General features: G+C 46.9%; 1 protein-coding gene across 1 annotated transcript in view; it reads right to left on the bottom strand.

Moving 5' to 3' along the window:
* LOC138517002 (E3 ubiquitin-protein ligase TRIM39-like) overlaps positions 1-23,223 on the bottom strand; it is a 159,374-nt gene that overhangs the window by 34,462 nt on the left and 101,689 nt on the right. Inside the window, exon 4 of the mRNA XM_069632503.1 lies at positions 7,583-7,605. Coding sequence (XP_069488604.1) covers positions 7,583-7,605 — 23 coding nt within the window. The remainder of the gene's footprint in view (positions 1-7,582; positions 7,606-23,223) is intronic.

The raw sequence follows: 23,223 nt of genomic DNA on the forward strand, positions 1-23,223 counted from the left end.
CCTTCTTGCCTTGCGGCAGAAGACTGGAGGCTGAGGTCCACCTCACTCGCTGTTTGCAATGCTACTCCTTCGCCGCAAAACACCTGCGTCGCTTATCACCTTAGCCTTGTCCTGCAAGGGCTTTGTTGCAGAGGGTCTGTACCTCGGTTCTTATAGGCACAGATGCGCAGACGTATCGCAGCGTGCTGCATGTAATCAGGCAGCGTCTCTTCCACACCTGCAGCGGTCAACGCCACTGCCTTGTCCTGCAAGGGCTTTGCTGCAGAGGGTCCGTACAGGCACAGAAGTAGCGCAGCATACTACGTGTAATGGGGCCGCATCTCCTTCGCACCAACACCGTTCAATACCACAGCCTTTTCCTGCAAGGGCTTTGCCGCAGAGGGACCATTCCTTGGTTCTTATAGGCACAGATGCGTGGTGTAGTGCAGCGTGCTACGTGTAATCGGGCAGCGTTCCTTGCACACCTGCATTGCTCAACACTGCGTCCTTGTCCTGCGAGGGCTTTGCCACAGAGGGTCCGTACCTTGGTTCTTATAGCCAAGGATGCATGGACGTAGCGCAGCGTGCTCTGTGTAATCGGGCAGCGTCTCTTGCACACCTGCATCACTCAACACCATGGCCTTGTCATGCGAGGGCTTTGCCTCAGAGGGTCTGTACCTCGGTTCTTATAAGCACGTATGCGTGGACATAGCGCAGCGTGTTACGTATAATCTTGCAACGTCTCCTGCGCACCCGCATCGCTTAATGCCGTGGGCTTGTCCTGCAAGGGCTTCTGTAATAATTCTGAATTCCACTTCTCAATATTTCTGGGATGAGTTTGATTGTGCCAGTAATGATTCACTTCTGAATTCCACTTCTCAATATTACTGGGACGAGTGTGATTGTGTCAGTAATGATTCACTTCTGAATTCCACTTCTCAATATTACTGGGACGAGTGTGATTGTGTAAGTAATGATTCAAATCTGAATTCCACTTCTCAATATTACTGGGACGAGTGTGATTGTGTCAGTAATGATTCACTTCTGAATTCCACTTCTCAATATTACTGGGACAAGTGTGATTGTGCCAGTAATGATTCACTTCTGAATTCCACTTCTCAATATTGCTGGGACGAGTGTGATTGTGCCAGTAATGATTCACTTCTGAATCCCACATCTCAATATTACTGGGACGAGTGTGATTGTGCCAGTAATGTTCATCAATTAACTTTCTCACATCACTATCACTGGGACAGGCATGATTGAGCCTGTGATAATTCACTCTTGACTTCAACTCTTTACATTCACTGTGACGAGTAGGATTCTGGTACTCGTTATCTCCATAACCCTCCCAGGTCTCCCGCCATCCCTGTTACCTTCTGTAAGGCTGCAGAAGAAGGCTGACGAAAAGGTGGCATGTTTGGGGCTAAAGACTTTTATTATATCAAAAAGAGAAAGAACACCTATCGGTCCCTATTCCTGGGAGGGGTTTCTATGCCTCAACTAAAGAGATAAGGTGACTATCAGGATGTCTGTCAACTCAAGAATGTCCATCGTCCTGTGTCAAGAAAACCTTATTTCTGTCCCTTACACTAGAAAGTAAAGAATAAAGCAGTATTGTTCTGGTCAAAGGAGAATGACTCCCCTCCCCTGGGTTATAGTTCTTGGGTTGCAGAAACAGTTCTCAAATATTAGAACAGTCTCATATCTCACACATTGTCAGGGGGAATGACTCCCTTCCACTGATAGCAAAGTTCTAAACAATACTTTCTTGGTGGGCCAGGAGAATGTCTCCCTTCTTGTGACATCCGATTTCAGCTAGTCTCGGGGAATGACTCCCTTCCCCAGGCCTTTTTGGACCTTACTACTGGTCCGGTTTTACCAGGAGAATGACTCCCTTCTCCTGGTATTTTATCAGTTCCGTACAACTAGGGGGAATGACCCACTTCCCCATGTCTTCTTTTCATTAGGCGTCACACATATAACACCCGAGTTGTAAATGTTAGGAGGGTCCGGAATCCTGGCTTCTCTTCTTCTTTAGTCTGGCCCATTTGATTCACTTTTCTGCCAAGTACTGCCACTGGGAAGATGACTTGTAACACGTTCTTGCTTTGGGTCCTAGACCCTGGTTTCTCCTCTTCTTTGAACTGGCCCACATGGTTCACTCCACTGCCAAGTACTGCCACAAGGAATATGACTTGTATTTTGTTTAGGGTCCCTGACCCTCCTTTGGTTGTCACTGGGCTTATCTCTGCTAATGTCATGAGGAGCTCTGCCTCTTGAATTCTCTCTATTGTACTTGGGGTCCTTTCCTGGTGGTCAACAGGCTTCATTCCACCACTGCAGTGAGAAGGAGAAGGTTTGTAGGCTTCCTGCCCTTGATGTGCCACCCAAGCTTTATGACTGCAAAGGGGCCTAGGGACAACTGCATGCGTCCTCTTGGTGAGCTGCCCCACATTCCCGCCGGGTTTCCCGTGCCACCCTTTACCTTGTTGTGGTTTTCGGCACACCACCAGGGCTTCCTGGGATGGTGGGAGCTCAGTGCGGCTTCTCCTGCATCTTGCTTCTTCTGCGGCTATGCAACGGCGTTCCCGACTGCCTTCTGCATTCCTTTCTCCTCTCAACACTACTGAGCACAGATCTGCTTCTGCAGAACTTCCGCTCATCAGACGTGGCGTATTGCCAGCCTCCTTGTAGCCTTCTCCCTTCAGATCAGCGAAGCAGGTTTGAATCTCCAATGTTCGTTGCACAGCACACTGGTAGTCTTCCCCGGCTGCCCGAGACTCAGTGTTTAGTCCATTTTTGATTTTGATGTAATGTTGCCAGCAGTGTCTGAGCCCATTGTATAAGTTCTTCACAGGTGTTATCTTCATTTCTCCAAGGGGCCAACCTATCCCAGTGCTTTGATTACCTAGGTTCCTGTCATCGTTCTTCGTCTCAGTACTTTCAAGAACCTAGAAGCACTCTACCTTATAACAGTATGTAGAGAAGCAGACGTACATGTCATTTATAGAGCCCACCCCTTCACCTCTATCATACTGGAATAACAACAATAAAGCACTGTGTTTGACACCTGGTATAATCCCAATACTGCATCGAAGGTATGAGAGACATTATGCACTCAGACAATTGTACCGAATGTATCCTTGGACTGAGGCGGTAGACGAGTTTGCAGACACCACTGGACATAGAAGAACTATAAGTGATGTCTGATAGATGAAAAGTGATGCCACTGAGCAGAAAAGATGTGTGGACGCACTGAAACTGACGTATGAATATTTAGAGAATGAAGATGTAATTGAAGGAACAAAGTAAACACATATGCGAATATGAAGAAAAACCATATACACTGAGAGCTGCAGTAGATGTATATTCGCAGAAACGCAAGGCAGGTAAGACAATGGAGAAGCTTGCTAAAGTAGGAAATATAACATGGGTAAAGCAGCCATGTTGAGAAAATGGACTTCGGCATTGTATAATAGTAAGTGAGAAACCTTGAGAAGGGAAACCAAGGCTGCAGAGCTGACAGGTGATCGAATACAGGTTTGTGCAAGAACAAAGGATATTTGCTTGGCTCCGAATCAAGGATGTCACAGCAAGAAGCAACTGAAATGCACATAAGGTGTCGAAGAGGATAATCTACATAGGCTGAACATATTTCTCTTAGATTAAACAAAGTAGTGAATAATTAAGAGTGCCAAGTATTGTACAATCAAAGATGCAGAAAGCACATGCAAGACGGAGCAACCAAATCTCCAGAGGCCAAGAGGAGTAATAGCACCCAATATAATTGAATCAAATAGCCCTAAATAGAAGGATAGAATGGAGAAAATCATGGTCTCCTTACACGTTGTTCAAGATCAGAAGACCAGGCCTATTCATAAAGCTCCAGACGAATATAGCAATGTACCATCACTCCCTTTAAAGTTCAGAGACAGAGAACAGTCAGCAAGTTCAACTACAGAGAAGAAGCCTTGGCTTAGGGCCTAACTGATGAGATATGGTAGGCTAATTAGCTGAGAAGGGCAGCTGTCTGACGGTGTTCCCTTGCACCTGGTTTCATTGCTTATGTGCTACTAACGAGCTGAATGTCCAAGGTTAAGAGAGTGCCAACCAATCATGAGGACCTATGTGATGGTGGACTATACATTATTGTAGAAGCCTATTCGCTGCTGCGGTTATGCTATTATCAGTATTTTATGTAGTTAGAGGTTGTTCAAGGCGTGCCTATTAAATACGGGGCAGCGAAAGTTGATACTAACACTTATATGAACTCTAGGTATATATGTTCCCTTAACCAATCTCAACGCCCGATAGGTATTTAGTATTTGTCACATTGGATGACATCATAGCTGACGTACATCAAGGAATAAAGCCTTTTGCATAATTGAAATGCATTGCGAGTGTGTGAGCTACAATCTGTTTGTTCGCCAGGTTTCCCTACTTTATTGAATTGATAATAAAGTTTTTTGCCATATTCTTTGAGTCTGTCCGGTGATTTGGGCCTGAGATAATTTATTGTGGTAATCCCATCCAGCGCTTGGAACGCTGCAGGTGCTACTGCACAAGTACATAGGTTTACTGTCTACAAAGAGGGTAGCAGAGGAAGGAGAGGTAACGGTATGTGGGGGTGTGATGTTCTCATAAGGGCTGCACCCTAGATGCTTGTCCTGTCCTTTTCCCCACAGGGGAGTCCAACGCCATGTGATCCTCTTGAATTATAATGCCCCAACGGGGTCAAACGGGTAGCGGACGCATCTCCCTGGCCTCATGGGAAAGGGCTCCCCTTTGGGAGAAGTGACGATATCCAGTGAATCATACACTTCTCTCCTGGGGTTTGGCGTCACCGAGCCTACCTGCAGGATGGTACATCTTCTTCTTTTCAGGATGACTTCCATATTCTCTCTGACCCTCTCGGTTCCTCGACATCCGCTCTGGGGTGCCACCTTCCTAGCGGTCTCAGTGCAGTTACCAGACTGCGCAGTCCACCCCTCATGGGTCACAACGCCAATCACAACTGCGTCTCTTTGTTGGAGTCTTCTTCTCCTGGTTTCTCCTGCTTCAAGCTCTTCCGGTGCTTCCCTCGTACGCCAGCTGGTTGCCTCCCTGGCACGTAGGACTTCCTGATCAGCTGCCACGGCAAGGCTGGTTTGAAACTCCTGAGCTTCTCTTCCTCCTAACAACATTCCTTCTGCTCTTTTTATGACACTTGGCTGGGCCCTCGACGGAGGAGGATTATAGTCCTCCTTTTCAGCTGAGTGCTCTCCATCATGCCTTAATTCTTCTTCTTGACAGTATTGTTCATTCGAGACCGTGGAGTGATCTGTATCCCTCCTTCATTCTTCTTCTTCACAGTATTGGTACAATACATTTCTTGGCACAGTAACAAACAGTGGTTTGATCTTTTGGGACCTTCTGAAGCCTTGGTGTTATTGTTGGTCCACAAGTTAGTAACTGGGCAGAATTTGAGTCCTTGTCCCAAAGGAGGATTCTCTCACAGTGATGTCCTGCTTGCGTCTACCCCTAGGGAGGGTATCGCAAAGTGACTGAATCTCGCGATTCGTCACAGTAAGTAGTGGTGCACAGAAAGAAGGTGGAGGGCGGCGAAGTAGGCCCATAGCCCACACAGGGCTGCCATTCAACAGACCCCAGATGGGGATAGGCGAAACCGTCAGAGAAACTGCAAACAAAGCAAGGCCACGCAGGCCCATAGCCCACGCAGGGCTAATAATCGGAAGAATCCAGGAAGGGTTGAAAGAAACTATGATCACAGACAGAAAACTGACCTATCCGATGCCGACAGCAGGACTCTCTGAAGAAAGTGGTGTCTGTTGAAGAACAAGAGACACAAATCAGAGGAACTGATTGGATGCAGTATACCCCAGAGGAGAGGATAAGCCACGAACTGTGTAGACTACCTAATAAAGCTGTTTTGCGTAATAGGAGCATTTAGAGAAATGTTTTTGTTTAATTTGTTCACCGGAGCAACAAGGCCAGAGATGTAAGAGACTTGTGACAGGGCCAGCATTGTGGCCATGTCAGGGGGAAGAGAGGAGCCACCCCAACCCGTCCAGTGTGCCTGAGTGCCGGCAGGCCCCCTCCACACCCCACCTCACTTGGCGGACAGGGTAGAGAGTGACGGCCCTAGCACCAACATCCCAAGCCCCGCTTGGCCCGGATACCTTTACCCAGATGATACAGGCCTCCTGTATGTTTCGATTTTACAATAATTACTGTTGGATTTGCTATCGTAGTCAGCGTGGGTCTTGTGGCTGCCCGCCCCGTCACAGACTCGTTCTTGTAAATACATTTTTGTTTGTTCACTGGAACCACCAAATCAGGAATTGGAAGAGACTTTTTGAGACCTCTTAAGTTGGAGTCAGAAAACCAGCCACCACCTAGAGAACCCAGGGGGAGAGCCACCATATTCTAAGGCATAACTTAAGATTGTCTTTCTTATTTTCTTTAGTGGTAGGGCAGGTATTAGAGGCAGAGGCCCGAGTTTATTTGTTCGACATCCTGACGAGCACCCGTTTGTTGTTTTATAGAGTACGGAACTCATCATAGTGGTGCAGTATTTTCAAATAATGAGTTGTGTCGAAACACTTACTCTTTTCTGTCTCCTATATCCAACCTGCCACAGTATCTAGAGTGAATTAGTTGATAAGTTGCATTTTCATAATATTCGTACGAATGAGAACGTGCCATACTTCATGTCCTGTATTCGTAAACCAGATAGGAATACGACATCACAACAGAGGAAATAAACCTCTTAAAACCTTCTAGTAACATTGTCCACATCAGGCTGCTGGCGATACACCTGGGTCCCCTGAAAGCACTCCCAGGTTCTAAAATCCACATCATCCCCAGCCTGCATGACTTTTACTCGCTCTATTTCCCGACCAGGATCCTTTACAAATTGCCCAGTAACACATACAACGCAACCACCACCCAGCCGCCCAACTACCTTGCGGATCAATTTAGACCCTCTAGGAGCCAGACAATTACTAGGTTGAACCCAAAATGGTCTACAACCCGTGTCCCTCCAGAGTGACTCCCCTGATCCATGGGAGTCATAGTGCAAAATATCTGGCGAGCCAAGGTTTGCTGACGCTCTATCATAGAGAAAACCTGCAGGCATCAGGGTGCACAAATCCACAGCAGTACGAACATCCATGGCAGCTTACTGGAACACCATTCCAGTGGCTATCAGGACCGCTCCAAAACTCCCTTTGTTTAGGAAAACAATATAAACCCTTCTCTTCAGGGAATTGCTAGGCTTGACTTGGGTAACTCTGCCCCCGATTCCATCAATGCTCCAGAGTCTTTGTAAACCCCCCTCCTATCAATTGAACTCTTGTACGGCACTTTGGTGCTAGGTTTGCGGTAATGAAAGTATAAATACATGATATGCCAGTTACCTCCCTTTTCAGGTGCCTCGCGGGAATACGCTACTTGTGAGTAACAGATGATGTACACTGAGCTATTTTGAAATATGGTTTACCAGGCATCTCCCACCTAAACACAAAGCAAATATGACACCAGAGAACATTCCTGGAGGCACGGCCCCATTGACAGTGTCATTAAAATAAAGCCGACTTACCGGGTCAGGGTGCTCCCGATGTCCTGCAAAGCAGAGAGAAATGATAGCAATCAGTCCCCATTTCACAGTCCATACACACTTGCAGAGGTTCCGCCATGAGGAAGCTGCAAAACCAGTGGCACTCACTGAATAAATGAGGCGAGACTCACACCAGAACCTCATAGAAAGAGTTTAAGAACTTTGACATGCCTTCAATGTGGGTTTATCCTGACTTGTATAGCACCGTCTAAAATGGACAAACATATATCGGAATTCAGAAAGTACCCTCAATGCGCCCTTTAACCCATGCTGTTAACAGATACAAACCTCATCTCCATCAGTGTTGGCAAAGAGTTCCGTTGAGGAATTCTCGCTACTCAGCTAATTTTTAAACCCTTGCGGTCCAATTCTGTTTGTTTTGGTAATCCAGATGTGGGCCCTTTGCGCTTTACACCAGCGCCCTGAAATCCTTGTGGTCTCCTCTCAAATTTGTCTGGGTAAACCAGATGTGTAGCCTTTGCTCTCCGCACCTGAGCCCTGAAGCGCTTCTGATCATATTTTTTTTATTAGTGAATCCAGATGTGGACCCTTTGTTTACTCCACCCAAGCCCTTGTGGCCTTATTGTAATCCAGACATGGACCATTTGCTCTCTGCATCTGAGCCCTGAACCCCCATCAGACTTGGGAAGGCTATTTCTTGACTTTAAAAAAAGGATTTTAGGATTCATTCTGTGGATCTATTGTTCTGTTATGTTAAAGGTATTTGTACCGCGCACCGTCTTCACAGGAGGTGGTCCCCAGGCGATCTGGCGGATCTGAAAGAGGACGGGTGGGGGTTAATAGGATTGTCCTGTTGGCAGCTTCAGTTCGGTTTTCAACGTGCACTGAGCTTGTATGCGGGTATCGGTTCGGTGAGTGCCCATGTTCTTGTTGAAAAAGGGTTATGTGTTAATAGTCTGTTGTTGCGGTGTGGTGAAATACGTGCGGGGTGCTGTGCGGAGAAGTGGTTGTGTGGTTTTCGGTGTGAGAAGTGTATGGGGAAAGTAGAGATTTTACTAATTTCGGAATAGTCAGGTTTTTAATTTTTTTAAAATTAATATCTCATTAATCATTGTGTTTCTGTTCTTTGTACTACATCTGCGGTTGTCCTGTGAGTTTGTTATTGTAGTATGTCCATCTCATTGGAAGGTATGATGGGGTTGCAGTTTTCCTTTGTGTTACTTTATTAATTTGTGTACCTGGTTGAAGCATGTGTCTTCCCCCCCTCTGGTGTTGGGATATAAAGATTACAGGATTCCCCTCCTTTCCTGCCCTTTTCCATGTTGGTTGTCGTTACCTGCCTATGATTCCTCTGTAGACAAGCGGTACGTGGGTAATGCGTACTCCCTCTGCCCTCAAGGTCCCTCCTTGCCCATTCTAAAGCGAGATCCTAGTCTGCCTACGTTTCCGCTTTGGCATAATGGTATCAGTGGCATCCACCCCCTGCCTTCCAGTTAAGGGAGACAAGATGGGAAGCTAGGGATGATGGGTTCCCTCTCTAGGGTTCTTGTTTACCGGGGTGTATGCGCTTTCTAGCCATTTCCTTCTTGTTCCGGGTTAAAGAGCCAAGTTTTGAGCAGTCTTCGGAACTGAAGATGATCTCTTGTATTACGTATGTTACCTGGTAGCTCATTCCATGTTTTTGGGGCCAGGTGAGAGAATGACGATCCTCCATATTTTCTTTTGTTGTATGATTTTGGCTCTAGGCGGATGTCGCTGCTTGATCTGAGTGGTCTTGTTGGGTGGTAGATGTTTATTTTCTCTGTTAGGAACTCTGCTCCTTGGCCGTGGACTGCTCTATGCGTTTTGCACATTGATTTGAACTTTAACCGTTGTTTTATTGGTAGCCAGTGTAGCATTTTCAGTGCCGGTGTAATGTGTTCTCCTCGTGGTACTTTGAGCCGGAGTCTGGCCGCAGTGTTTTGGAATCATTGCAGTTTTAAGAGTCGTTCTGGCATTCCTAGGTATAGGCTGTTGGCGTAGTCTACTCTAGATATGATGAGGACGATAAAGGTGAGCGTTTTGTGGGTGAAAGAGGAATGGTAGGATCCTTTTCACTGCACGTAGGAGGAAGAAGCATTTCGCGATTATATTGTTTACTTGTGGCTCTAGCGTTAGTTCATTGTCCATCAAAACTCCCAGGTTCTTTACTATCGTCGATGGAACTGGCACTATACCAAGTTCGGTTGGCCATGGGATGTAGTGGTTGTTTTCTCCATTTTTGGATATGATCATTATTTCGGTTTTGCCCGGGTGGAGTGTGAGGCCGTTAGTGTTCATCCAGCCGTAGAGTTCATTTAGGCAGTCTTCTAGTGTTGTGTTTTCTTCCTGTGTACCTTGTACTTTGTAGACGATTTGTGTGTCGTCAGCGTAGTTGTAGCATCTGAGGCTGTGTCTTTACTGAGCTTGATTAGTCGTGTCTGGTATATGTTTAAAAGCAATGGTGATAAGGAAGATCCTTGTGGTATTCCACAGGTGGAATCCCTTGAAGTGGATTTGAAAGGTTTGATCCATATGGTTTCTGTTTGGTTTGTTAAGCATGATTTAATCCATAGTAGGGCTATGTCAGTGATTTCTAATTTTTCCAGTCTCCCGAGGAGGATGTCATGGTTGACTGTGTTAAATGCTGCAGAGAGATCCAGAAGTATCAGAGCTGTGCTTTTGTCTGAGTCTGCATTCGCCTTTAAATCATCCCAGATTGAAAGCAGCGCTGTTTCAGTTCCTCTCATTGGCCTGAAGCCTACTTGTGCCTGGTCTAGGAGTAGGTGTTCTTCTATGAATTCTTGTGTTTTTCTATGGATGTATGTTTCAATGTAGTTCCGCTGGGTATGTCTCATGCACTGTAAAAGGGGTTCCCCTTCACACACTGCCTTGCTTGCTTCTCACACTGGTAAGAACTCCCTGACACGTAGTACAGCCATGGTAGTGTCCCATTCACCCCCTCATGACATCCCGTTACCTAAGGTGCGGGGAAGGCGTCATCGGCTGCGGTTCCAAACCTCACTCAGGAGGCGACTGTATCTGTTCCCACGTCTCCAGTGGCAGCTACCTTGGAGGTTGCGAGCGGTCTGACGCGGCCGATCGCAGCCACTTCCTGGTTCCACGTCAGCCTCCCGGTCGAGTGTTCTGAGCTCCGCTCACGTGGTCTGACGCAGCCGATCGCAGCCACTTTCTGGTTCCGCGTCAGTTTCCCGATCACGTGTTCAGGCTCCGCTCACGTGATTGGGAGCTGGCGAACATAAAAGCCGGAAGTTTTGTGCCATTCGCCGCTTCACAGCTGTTCTACAACACTGTTCGGCATCTTCGACTCAAGTTACGGATAATTTTGGATTTTGGACCTTGGCTCACGGATTACGGATTTGTCCTGCTCACTCCTATGGTACTGTTGCTTGGCTTTACACGGATACCTGGTTTTTGATTCTGGCTATTGATTTACGGACTGTTTTCGGAACTTCCCTTCTCTGCATCATTGAACCATCCTTGCTCAGGATTCAGGACCCATTGGAATCGATCTTGGAGTTTTCATGGAATAATTACAACTCCATAACATCACGATTCCCTCCTAATTTACAGGTGAACAATCAGTACTTGTTCCCAGGTACTGGGCTTCAGGATTGGTGACGCTCCCTCGCACCTTACCTTAGGATCTTTAACACCCTCCTACTAGATATAGGTAAGCCTTTTTCGATACATTTACACCACTGATAGTAAATTGTGATTGCCTGTGCTAATTCCTGCAATTCCTTCCATAGCTTTGGGGTCCTCGGCGACGTCTGATCCTGCCAACAAATCCAACCACCTGTGGCTTCAAGGCTCGCACAGGGAGTAGCTTTCACTCTCCTTGTGGGTAACTTGGGTACAGAGGCCCATTTGCTCTTCACTACGCGGCAAGTCACGACAGTATGGGATGTTGGAGATGGGTCTGTAGTTGGAGAGGGCCACATTTCCTGCTGTGTCCTTGAGGAGCGGTTTGATGTATTTCCTATTTGAAAGATTGCTGTTGAAATTGATAGGTTGAGAAGGTTTCTTGCTATTATTTACCAGCTTTACGCATGTCTCTGCTGATATTTGGGGGAAGCTTCAGACTTTGTTTTGACGGTCCTCGGATGGGTGAGTGGGTTGCATTTTGTGGTTGCTTGGTCTGCTTTGTATGATCTGTTGGATGGTGCTGATTTTGTTTTTGAAGTGGTCTGTGAGGTCATTGCATAGTTTCAGCGAAGGTATCAGTGTGTTGTTGCAGCCGGGGGGGGGGGGGGTTTCTCATTTTGTTTATTATTTTAAACCGTTCTTTTTGGCTGTTGGGGCATTAGTGATTCTGTTGTCGAAATAATTTCTTTTGGCCTTTTGGATTTCTTTTTTGTATGAGTGGATTTGTTGTTGGAATTGAAGTTTCTTGGCCTGGTTGTTTTTATTCCTCCATTCTAGTTCCAGTTTCCTGTTTTTTCTTTTCTTGGTGCTGAGTAGCGGGGTAACCATTTTGCTGTTGCTATTTTGCTCAAAGGGGTGAAAGGTTTTTCCTTGGAGATCTCGTCTGTTGTTGTGGTTATCCATTTGTGAAGTAGTTCTGATTTTCTGTCAACGTCGGCTTCGTCCATGGTTGTAGCTGATGGTTTGTTGATTTCCAGTAGTTCTACTAAGTTGCTGTGTTTGATGGTCCTCCAGTTTCTTTTCATGATAGTCTGCAGCTTGTCGGGTTGTTTGGTTGTTGAAGTGGCCAGCGTGATCACGAATGGGATGATGAGGTGGTCGCTCCAGTGGATTTGAATTAGTGGCGTCGGGGTGATAAGGTTTTTGTTGGCAAAGATTGCATCTAGTGTATGTCTCACTGCGTGAGTTGCTCTTTTGACTAGTTGATGTAGTTTCATTGTCTTCAGTTGTTTGGCTAGGGATTTTTGTGTGATTGTGGTTTCTTTGTCAAATCAGATGTTGAAGTCTCCAAGGATTATCAGGTATTCTTGTTTGATGGTTAGGCTGATGATTGCTTCTGTGAAGGCATCCGCGAAGGTTGCATCTTAAGTCGGTGGTCTGTATACTGGAATACATTTGAGGTTTGTTTTGGGGGTTGTTGATAGGCAGAGGATTAGAGATTGGCAGTTATCTATGCTTAATGGGTCTTATATTTAAATTTTTAGGTGATCCTTGTAAGCTATTGCCAGTCCTCCTCCTCCTCCTCTTTTGTTTTTCATGTTTGTGCGCTCTTGAAGTTGCCTGGGAGGCAGTTATGGAGTGAGATTTTGTAATTGTCGTCTAGCCATGTTTTTGGGTTATGAATAGGATGTCAATGCCTCTGCCACACAAGAGGTTGTAGATCTCGGTGGCGTGTTTGGACATTGGTCTAGCATTGGTTAGATTGCAGTGGATCTTTTTGGTATGGATTGGTTTGTTTACCGATTCCTGTTTTGACTTATGGATGTTAAGTTGGATTGCTTCTATGTTGTAGTCGATGGTCGGTAGGGGTTCCGAAGAGGCTGCTTCATTGTTGAGTCGGTGTGTTAAATCGATAGTTGGGTCAATAAATTCTATAGCTTCATCATCTTTGGTGTTTTGATGTGGTTGTCGCCAGTGCCCTTGTGTTCTGTGATACATGGAGTAAGGGTGTTGGTACTGTATCTGTCTCTTCTTTGGTCCTCTCTTATTTTTTTCCAGAGTTCCAGAAGGCTCCTGGCTTGTAGGGAAGTGTCGGTGGCATTAAAGTCATGAGGTGAAATTTGTACTGGATGGTCCTCAAATTGCTTGGAAAATTGGTTTACATTTTGTTTTTAGATTTAACTGAAAATCTAGAAGTTATTAATGAAAGATAATGAAATCATGGCTCTGTCACACAGGATAAACCATTTGCTCTCTGCACCTGAGACTGATGTGGCGTCATTCTAAATTAGTTTGGGTAATTCACACTTGAACCATTTGCTCTCTGCACCTGAACATTGAAACACAGGTGGTTCCATCCTAAACTAGTTTGAGAAATTCAGACATTGACAATGCGGTTCCCTTCACCTGAGCCCCGAAACACTTGTGGTCTCATGCTTAGTTAGTCAGAGTAATCCAGACATGGACCATTTGCGCTCTGTACCCGAGCCCTGAAACCATTGTGGCATCATTCTAACTTAGTGAGGACAATCCAGTCATGGACCCTTTACACTCTCTGCTCAGGAGCCCTAAAATCTTGGCACCTCATTATAAATTAGTCAGGGTAATCCCGCCAGGGATCTCTGCACCTGAGATCTGAAATACTTGTGGTCTCATTCTAGGTAAATCTAAGTAGTCCAGATGTGGGAACTGGAACCCTTGTGGTCCCTTTCTAAATTAGCCAGGGTAATCCAGACATGCATCCTTTGCTCTCGGCACCCGAGCCCTTAAACCTTGCGGTCACATTCTAAATTAGGCTGGGTAATCCAGACGTGGATCCTTTGCTCTCTGCACCTGAGCCCTTAAACCCTTGCGGTCACATTCTAAATTAGCCAGGGTAATGCAGACGTGGATCCTTTGCTTGCTGCACCCGAGCCCTTAAACCCTTGTGGTCACATTCTAAATTAGCCAGGGTAATGTAGACGTGGATCCTTTGCTCGCTGCACCCGAGCCCTTAAACCCTTGCGGTCACATTCTTAATTAGCCTGGGTAATCCAGACATGGAACCTTTGCTCTATGCACCTGAGCCCTTAAACCCTTACGGTCCCATTCTAAATTAGCCTGGGTAATCCAGACATGGATCCTTTGCTCTCTGCACCTGCACCCTTAAATCCTTGTGGTCCCATTCTAAATTAGCCAGGGTAATCCAGACGTGGATCATTTGCTCTCTGCACCTGAGCCCTTAAACCCTTGTGGTCACATTCTAAAATTAGCCTGGGTAATCCAGACGTGGATCCTTTGCTCTCTGCACCCGAGCCCCTGAACCCTTGTGGTCCCATTATAAATTAGCCAGACATGGAACCTTTGCTCTATGCAACTCAGCCCTTATAGTCACATTCTAAAATGAACCTGGGTAATCCAGACGTGGATCCTTTGCTCTCTGCACCTGAGCGCTTAAACCCTTGTGGTCACATTCTAAATTAGCCTGGGTAATCCAGACGTGGATCCTTTGCTCTCTGCACCTGAGCCCTTAAACCCTTGTGGTCCCATTCTAAATTAGCCTGGGTAATCCAGACATGGATCCTTTGTTCACTGCATCTGAGCCCGTAAACCCTTGCGGTCACATTCATAATTAGCCTGGGTAATCGAGACGTGGACCCTTTGCTCTCTGCACCTGAGCCCTTGAACCCTTGCGGTCCCATTTTAAATTAGCCAGGGTAATCCAGACATGGATCCTTTGCTCTCTGCACCTGAGTCCTTGAACCCTTGTGGTCCCATTATAAATTAGCCTGGGTAATCCAGACATGGATCCTTTGCTCTCTGCACCCGAGCCCTTAAACCCTTACGGTCCCATTTTAAATTAGCCTGGGTAATCCAGACGTGGATCCTTTGCTCTCTGCACCTGAGCCCTTAAACCCTTGTGGTCACATTCTTAATTAGCCAGGGTAATCCAGACGTGGACCCTTTGCTCTCTGCACCTGAGCCCTTGAACCCTTGTGGTCCCATTCTCAATTAGCCTGGTAATCCAGACGTGGATCCTTTGCTCTCTGCACCTGAGCCCTTAAACCCTTGTGGTCCCATGTTAAATTAGCCAGGGTAATCCAGACGTGGATCCTTTGCTCTCTGCACCTGAGTCCTTAAACCCTTGTGGTCCCATTCTAAATTAGCCAGGGTAATCCAGACGTGGATCCTTTGCTCTCTGCACCTGAGCCCTTAACCCCTTATGGTCCCATTCTTAATTAGCCAGGGTAATCCAGACGTGGATTCTTTGCTCTCTGCACCTAAACCCTTAAACCCTTGTGGTCCCATTCTAAATTAGCCTGGTAATCCAGACATGGATCCTTTGCTCTCTGCACCTGAGCCCTTAAACCCTTGTGGTCCCATGTTAAATTAGCCAGGGTAATCCAGACGTGGATCCTTTGCTCTCTGCACCTGAACCCTTAAAACCTTGTGGTCCCATTCTAAATTAGCCTGGGTAATCCAGACGTGGATCCTTTGCTCTCTGCACCTGAGCCCTTAAACCCTTGTGGTCCTATGTTAAATTAGCCAGGGTAATCCAGACGTGGATCCTTTGCTCTCTGCACCTGAGCCTTTAAACACTTGTGGTCACATTCTTAATTAGCCAAGGTAATCCAGACGTGGATCCTTTGATCTCTGCACCTGAGCCCTTAAATCCTTGTGGTCACATTCTAAAATTAGCCTGGGTAATCCAGACGTGGATCCTTTGCTCTCTGCGCCTGAGCCCTTAAACCCTTGTGGTCCCATTCTAAATTAGCCTGCGTAATCCAGACGTGAATCCTTTGCTCTCTGCACCTGCGCCCTTAAACCCTTGTGGTCACATACTTAATTAGCCAGGGTAATCCAGACGTGGATACTTTGCTCTCTTGCACCTGAGCCCTTGAACCCTTGTGGTCCCATTATAAATTAGCCTGGGTAATCCAGACGTGGATCCTTTGCTCTCTGCACCCGAGCCCTTAAACACTTACGGTCCCATTTTAAACTAGCCTGGGTAATCCAGGCGTGGATCCTTTGCTCTCTGCACCTGAGCCCTTAAACCCTTGTGGTCACATTCTAAATTAACCTGGGTAATCCAGACGTGGATCCTTTGCTCTCTGCACCCGAGCCCTTAAACCCTTGTGGTCACATTGTAAATTAGCCTGGGTAATCCAGACGTGGATCCTTTGCTCTCTGCACCTGAGCCCTTAAACCCTTGAGGTCCCATTTTAAATTAGCCAGGGTAATCCAGAAGTGGATCCTTTGCTCTCTGCACCTGAGCCCTTAAACCCTTATGGTCACATTCTAAATTAGCCTGGGTAACCCAAATGTGGATCCTTTGCTCTCTGCACCTGAGCCCTTAAACCCTTGAGGTCCCATTTTAAATTAGCCAGGGTAATCCAGATGTGTATCCTTTGCTCTCTGCACCTGAGCCCTTAAAGCCTTGAGGTCCCATTTTAAATTAGCCAGGGTAATCCAGACGTGGATCCTTTGCTCTCTGCACCCGAGCCCTTAAACCCTTGTGGTCACATTGTAAATTAGCCTGGGTAATCCAGACGTGGATCCTTTGCTCTCTGCACCTGAGCCCTTAAACCCTTGAGGTCCCATTTTAAATTAGCCAGGGTAATCCAGAAGTGGATCCTTTGCTCTCTGCACCTGAGCCCTTAAACCCTTATGGTCACATTCTAAATTAGCCTGGGTAACCCAGACGTGGATCCTTTGCTCTCTGCACCTGAGCCCTTAAACCCTTGAGGTCCCATTTTAAATTAGCCAGGGTAATCCAGATGTGTATCCTTTGCTCTCTGCACCTGAGCCCTTAAAGCCTTGAGGTCCCATTTTAAATTAGCCAGGGTAATCCAGTTGTGGATCTTTTTCTCTCTGTACCTGAGCCCTTAAACCCTTGTGGCCAGATTCTTAATTAGCCAGGGTAATCCAGACGTGGATCCTTTGCTCTCTGCACCTGAGCTCTTAAACCTTTGTGGTCACATTCTAAAATTAGCCTGGGTAATCCAGACGAGGATCCTTTGCTCTCTGCACCTGAGCACTTAAACCCTTGTGGTTACATTCTAAATTAGCCAGGGTAATCCAGACGTGGATCCTTTGTTCTCTGCACCTGAGCCCTTAAACTCTTGTGGTCACATTCTAAATTAGCCAGGGTAATCCAGACGTGGATCCTTTGCTCTCTGCACCTGAGCCCTTAAACCCTTGCGGTCAGATTCTTAATTAGCCAGGGTAATCCAGACGTGGATCCTTTGCTCTCTGCACCTGAGCCCTTAAACCCTTGTGGTCACATTCTAAAATTAGCCTGGGTAATCCAGACGTGGATCCTTTGCTCTCTGCACCTGAGCCCTTAAACCCTTGTAGTTACATTCTAAATTAGCCTGGGTAATCCAGACGTGGATCCTTTGCTCTCTGCACCTGAGCCCTTAAACCCTTGTGGTCAGATTCTAAAATTAGCCTGGGTAATCCAGACGTGGATCCTTTGCTCTCTGCACCTGAGCCCTTAAACCCTTGTGGTTACATTCTAAATTAGCCAGGGTAATCCAGACGTGGATCCTTTGCTCTCTGCACCTGAGCCCTTAAACCCTTGTGGTTACATTGTAATATTAGCCTGGGTAATCCAGACATGGATCCTTTGCTCTCTGCACCTGAGCCCTTAAACCCTTATGGTCACATTCTAAAGTAGCCTGGGTAACCCAGACGTGAATCCTTTGCTCTATACACCAAAGCCCTTAAACCCTTGAGGTCCCATTTAAAATTCGCCTGGGTAACCCAGACGTGGATCCTTTGCTCTCTGCACCTTAACCCCTAAACCCTTACGGTCACATTCTAAAGTAGCCAGGGTAACCCAGACGTGGATCTTTTGCTCTATACACCTGAGCCCTTAAACCCTTGTGGTCACATTCTAAAATTAGCCAGACGTGGATCCTTTGCTCTCTGCACCTGAGCCCTTAAACCCTTGCGGTCAGATTCTTAATTAGCCAGGGTAATCCAGACGCAGATCCTTTGCTCTCTGCACCTGAGCCCTTAAACTCTTGTGGTCAATTTCTAAATTAGCCAGGGTAATCCAGACGTGGATCCTTTGCTCTCTGCACCTGAGCCCTTAAACCCTTGCGGTCAGATTCTTAATTAGCCAGGGTAATCCAGGCGTGGATCCTTTGCTCTCTGCACCTGAGCCCTTAAACCCTTGTGGTCACATTCTAAAATTAGCCTGGGTAATCCAGACATGGATACTTTGCTCTCTGCACCTGAGCCCTTAAACCCTTGCAGTCAGATTCTTAATTAGCCAGGGTAACCCAGACGTGGTCCTTTGCTCTCTGCACCTGAGCCCTTAAACCCTTGTGGTCACATTCTAAATTAGCCAGGGTAATCCAGATGTGGATCCTTTGCTCTCTGCACCTGCACCCTTAAACCCTTACGGTCAGATTCTTAATTAGCTAGGGTAATCCAGACTTGTCTCTTTGCTCTCTACTCCTGAATTGCGCGCTTCTCCCATAACTCCCAAGGAGAAAGAAACACGTATCTGGGGTTACTCTTGGTGCTCTTGCTTGAAAAAGTTTACAGGTATTTTGGGCTGGGCGAGGGGTGGGTTCATTGTGATAGGAAAGTTGATGTTCTACTCAGGGATTACCCAGAGTGCTCAACCATGATTGGAGCCCTGCTTAAAGGGATGGAGTGCATATGACATGCATTACTTACCGTAAAAGCATTTCTGAGGGTTGTATTTGCTTTGATTCACATGTTATGCATAGTCCGACATCCAGTGGTCACTGCAGAGTATTGCATCTTGTTTTTCGAAAGTTGAAAAGGGGACGTCGACACAGGCGTGTCTGTAACACTATCCCTATAGTGACATGTAGGGTACCCAAAATCCCCCACGCCTCGAGGTCCCTCTGTTTGTATTTTTTCTGCCATGAGGGAGCCTTATGACTAACGTGAGTGAGTACAGAAAGAGAGAAAGTAATAAGACGTCTATGTTCCTTCCATCCGAGCAGGGAGGAAGGGTGGGCGCATATGAATCTAAGCAGATACAACCATCAGAAATGCTTTTACGGTAAGTAATGCAAGTCTTCTGATGTTTGTTAATCTGCTTAGAATCACATGCTGTGCATAGACTAGCGAGCAGTACCCGAGTTGGAGGTGGGTTGTGAGAAGGAATAGTGGAAAAAAGGTGTCTTAGTACTGCTTGTCCCAACTGGGAATCAGATCTAGAGTGAGCATCTAGACAGTAGTGTTTTGTAAAGGTGTGTACAGAACTCCAGGTTGCCACTTTGCAAATGGACTCCAGGGGAACATTTGCAATGAACGCTATGGATGCCCCAGTGCCTCGAGTAGAGTGGGCTCTAGGCTTGAAGGGCAGTTCTCTCTTAGCAAGAGTGTAACAGAGAGTGATGCACTGGACAATCCATCTAGAGATAGTGGATTTAGAGACTGCATCCCCTTCTCTTCCTGCCGCCACTGAGACAAAGAACTGATTAGTCTTTCTTAGTGGACGAGTTTGTTCCATATAAAACATGACTGCCCTGCGCACATGTAGTGTGTGTAGGCTCTTCTCCCCCAAGTTTGAAGGATTTTGAAAGAATGTTGGTAGTTCTATAGACTGGTTGACATGAAACTTAGAAATGAATTTCGGTGCAAAGCTAGGGTGTGTGCGTAGAACCACTTTATCTTTGTGAACTGTTACAAAGGGATCTAAGATAGAGAGCGCTTGGAGTTCACTCATTCTGCTAATGGAGGTTATAGCTATCAAGAAGGCAGCCTTAAGAGTGAGGTCCTTAAGGGTTGCTTTATGCATGGGCTCGAAGGGGGAGCCCATTAGCCTGGTAAAGACAACGTTCAGGTCCCATCCGGGAGCTGGGTTGGATATAGCAGGGTGAATTCTCTTCACTCCCTCCATGAAGGCTTTAATAACTGGAACCTTCCACCATGACACCTTATGTTGAGACGTAGTGTAGGCGGAGTGTGCAGCTAGGTGAACTTTAATAAAATTAAAGACTAAACCTGAGTCCAGCAAGTGAGTCAGGTATAAAACAATATGAGTGGGCGAGCAGTCAACAGGGTTGATGATCCTTGAGTTACACCAGTTGACGAACCGTTACTAGAGTAGCAGTAACGAGTGTTTGGATTCCTAGCCTTACTGAGAATGTCCATGCATCTCTGAGGGAGCTGCAAATGTCCACATTCTATGACCTCAGGAGCCAGGCTGCCAAGTTCAGGGTCTGTGGGCATGGATGCAGCATTCGGCCCCTGTCCTGTGACAACATGTTGTACAGGCAGGGCAGTTTCATTGGAGGAGACAGTGACATCTCCATCAGATGAGCGAACCAGGGTTGGCGGGCCCACATGGGGCTACCAGTATCATGGTAACTGGTTCCTGGTGCATCTTGTGCACTATCTAGTTGAGAAGGGGAGTCAGGGGAAAAGCGTAGACAGATTTCGCTGACCATGTTATCCAGAGTCCGTTCCCCTTGGAGCGGTTCTGGGGGTACATGGAGGCGTAATCTTGGCATTGTGTGTTTTCCAGAGTTGCGAACAGGTCGATCTCTGGAAAGCCCCATTCTGCGAAAACGTTAGAGATGATGTCTTTGTGTAATTTCCATTCGTACTCTGCGGGTAGAGGGAAGTCTCTGCTGAGTCTGTCTGCCAGAAGATTGAGTTCCTCTGGTACATGTTGAGATATCAGGAACATGTTGCGTTTGAGAGCCCACTTCCAGATTTTCTGGGACAGCTTGGACAGTCCTGGAGAGTGAGTGCCCCCTTGCTTGTTTAGGTAGTACATGGCCGTGGTGCTGTCTGTGGGGGTCAGCACTGTCTTTCCTTGAAGGTGTCTCTGGAAAGCCTTCAGTGCTTTGAAGACCGCCAACAATTCCAGCAGGTTTATGTGCTTGGACGCCACACTTGGAGTCCAAACTCTGTGTGCAGTCTGATGGGATAGGTGAGCCCCCCATCCTGTGAGGAATGCGTCTGTGGTTAGAGTGTCTTCCACTGCGTTTTCCTTCGACCACCACCGTAGCGAGAGAACCAAGGCCTGCGAGACCACCACTAGATCGTCCCATTGTCCGCTGGCCTGACACCACTGGCTGTTGAGCCACTCTTGCATTGGGTGCAGGCGTGCGTGAGGGACCAAATAAATACATGACGCCATAATTTCTAGCAATCGCATGGCTTTGCGTACCGTCACCTCTTGACCACCTACATATTGAGGGATCTGAAACAGCATGTTTTAGACCCTCTCGTTGGAGGGGAAGACGAGGCCGTCCTTTGTTCGAATTAGAGCCCCTAGGAATTGCTTGACTTGGCTACGGTCTAGACTAGACTTCTTTTCATTGATGGAGAAGTCCAGATGGAACTGGAGGTCTATAGTCTTTGGGGTATTTGAGAAGCATGTTTCGTAAGAATCCCCTGTTCTAAGCCAGTCGTCGAGGTAAGGATAGACCAGAATGGACAACCTGCGCAGGTGTGCCGCTGCCACTGCCAGTACCTTCGTGAATACCCTTGGCGCTAAGGCTATGTCGAAGGGTAGCACTTTGAACTGATAGTGTTTGCCTTCTATCATGAACCTGAGGTATTTCCTGTGCGCTGGCAACATTGAAATATGAAAGTATGCATCTTTCATGTCTAGTGTTGTCATGTAATACTTCTGTGTGAGCAGGGGGATTACTTCCTGCAGAGTCACCATCCGAAACTTTTGAGGTTTTACAAATTTGTTCGCTGGGCGCAGATCTAATACAGGGTGCATGGTTAGATCCTTTTTGGGTACAAGGAAGTACACTGAATAAATACCCTCCTTTACTGTTGATAGAGGCACGACCTCTATGGCTCCTTTTTGCAGCAGCGATTCCACTTCCAGAAGAAGGGTGAGAAGGTGTTCTGGTGTGAGACGTCTTCCCTTTGGAGGTCTGAATGTCGGTGACCGGCTGAATTCAATACAGTAAACGCGGGCTATTGTTGACAGGACCCAACCGTCTCTGGTAATTCCCTCCCATGCTTGCAGAAATGATGTTAACCGGCCCCCGACCGGAGATGCATGGGAGGGGACCCGAATCTTCGGGTCATTTGGTGGTGGCAGCTGGGGAGCATCTAGGAGTAGGACCCCGACCTCTTCCCTTGCCACAACTTAGTCCTCTTTGAGCATACTGCGTGTTACACCCACTGGTTCCCTGAGGGGAGGACCAGTTGCTGGCTGAGGTGTATTGCTGTTGAGTTTGTCGTTGGCCAGAAAAAAGCACCTATTGCCATATCCGCGCTTATTAGGGGGTCTCGTGATTTGGTCCAGGGTCTTTAATGTTTCGTGCTCCTTCTTAGCTGTTTCCAGTGCGTCATCAACCACCTTACCAAACAAGTTGGAATCCTCAAGGGGTTTGTTGATGAGGGACGCCTGTATTTCTGGCTTCAAACCTGAGTTTCTGAGCCATACATGTTTTTTAAGGAGTACGCCCTGGACTAAGGAACGGCCAGCCGTTTCTGCAGCATCTAAAGTATTCTTGATGATGCTTTGGTTCACCTGAGTGCCTTCTGTGACAGGGGCCAATAAGCGGGTACGCAAGGGTTCAGGGACTTCTTGTAGGGCTTCGCGCAACAGGCCACATTGGGCATTGGCGTAACTAGCCAAAAGAGTTGTATTGTTGGCAATACGCGTGGCGAAAGCTGCAGAGGATTTAATCCTTTTCCCTAGAGCATAGAGCTTTTTCCCTCTTTATCGGGAGGTGCCCCACTGGTGGACAGCGGAACCCCCGCCCTTTTTCTCGTGGTGGTCACTACCAGGGAATCTGGTATGGAATGACCCCTAATATATAAGGGATCAGAGGGTGAGGGGCTAAAAAGCTTCTAGATCCTTGGGTTCACACCTCTAACTAAGGCAGGTGTAGATAAAGAGGGAACAAGGCGTCTCTTGATCGAGGGGAGGAGGGGTATGGCTTGGCTAGCAGGTGGCTTTTCTTTGATTCTTTTTTCAACAAAATCTACTTCTGGGGTAGTCTCCCCCGTATCAATTTGAAAGTGTGCTGCCGCCTTGTGTAGCATTACATTAAATGTGGGTGTCACGCTCACCTGGTCTCCACTGG

Source organism: Ambystoma mexicanum, chromosome 6q, assembly GCF_040938575.1.
Source record: "Ambystoma mexicanum isolate Mex_15411 chromosome 6q, UKY_AmexF1_1, whole genome shotgun sequence".
Taxonomy (NCBI): domain Eukaryota; kingdom Metazoa; phylum Chordata; class Amphibia; order Caudata; family Ambystomatidae; genus Ambystoma; species Ambystoma mexicanum.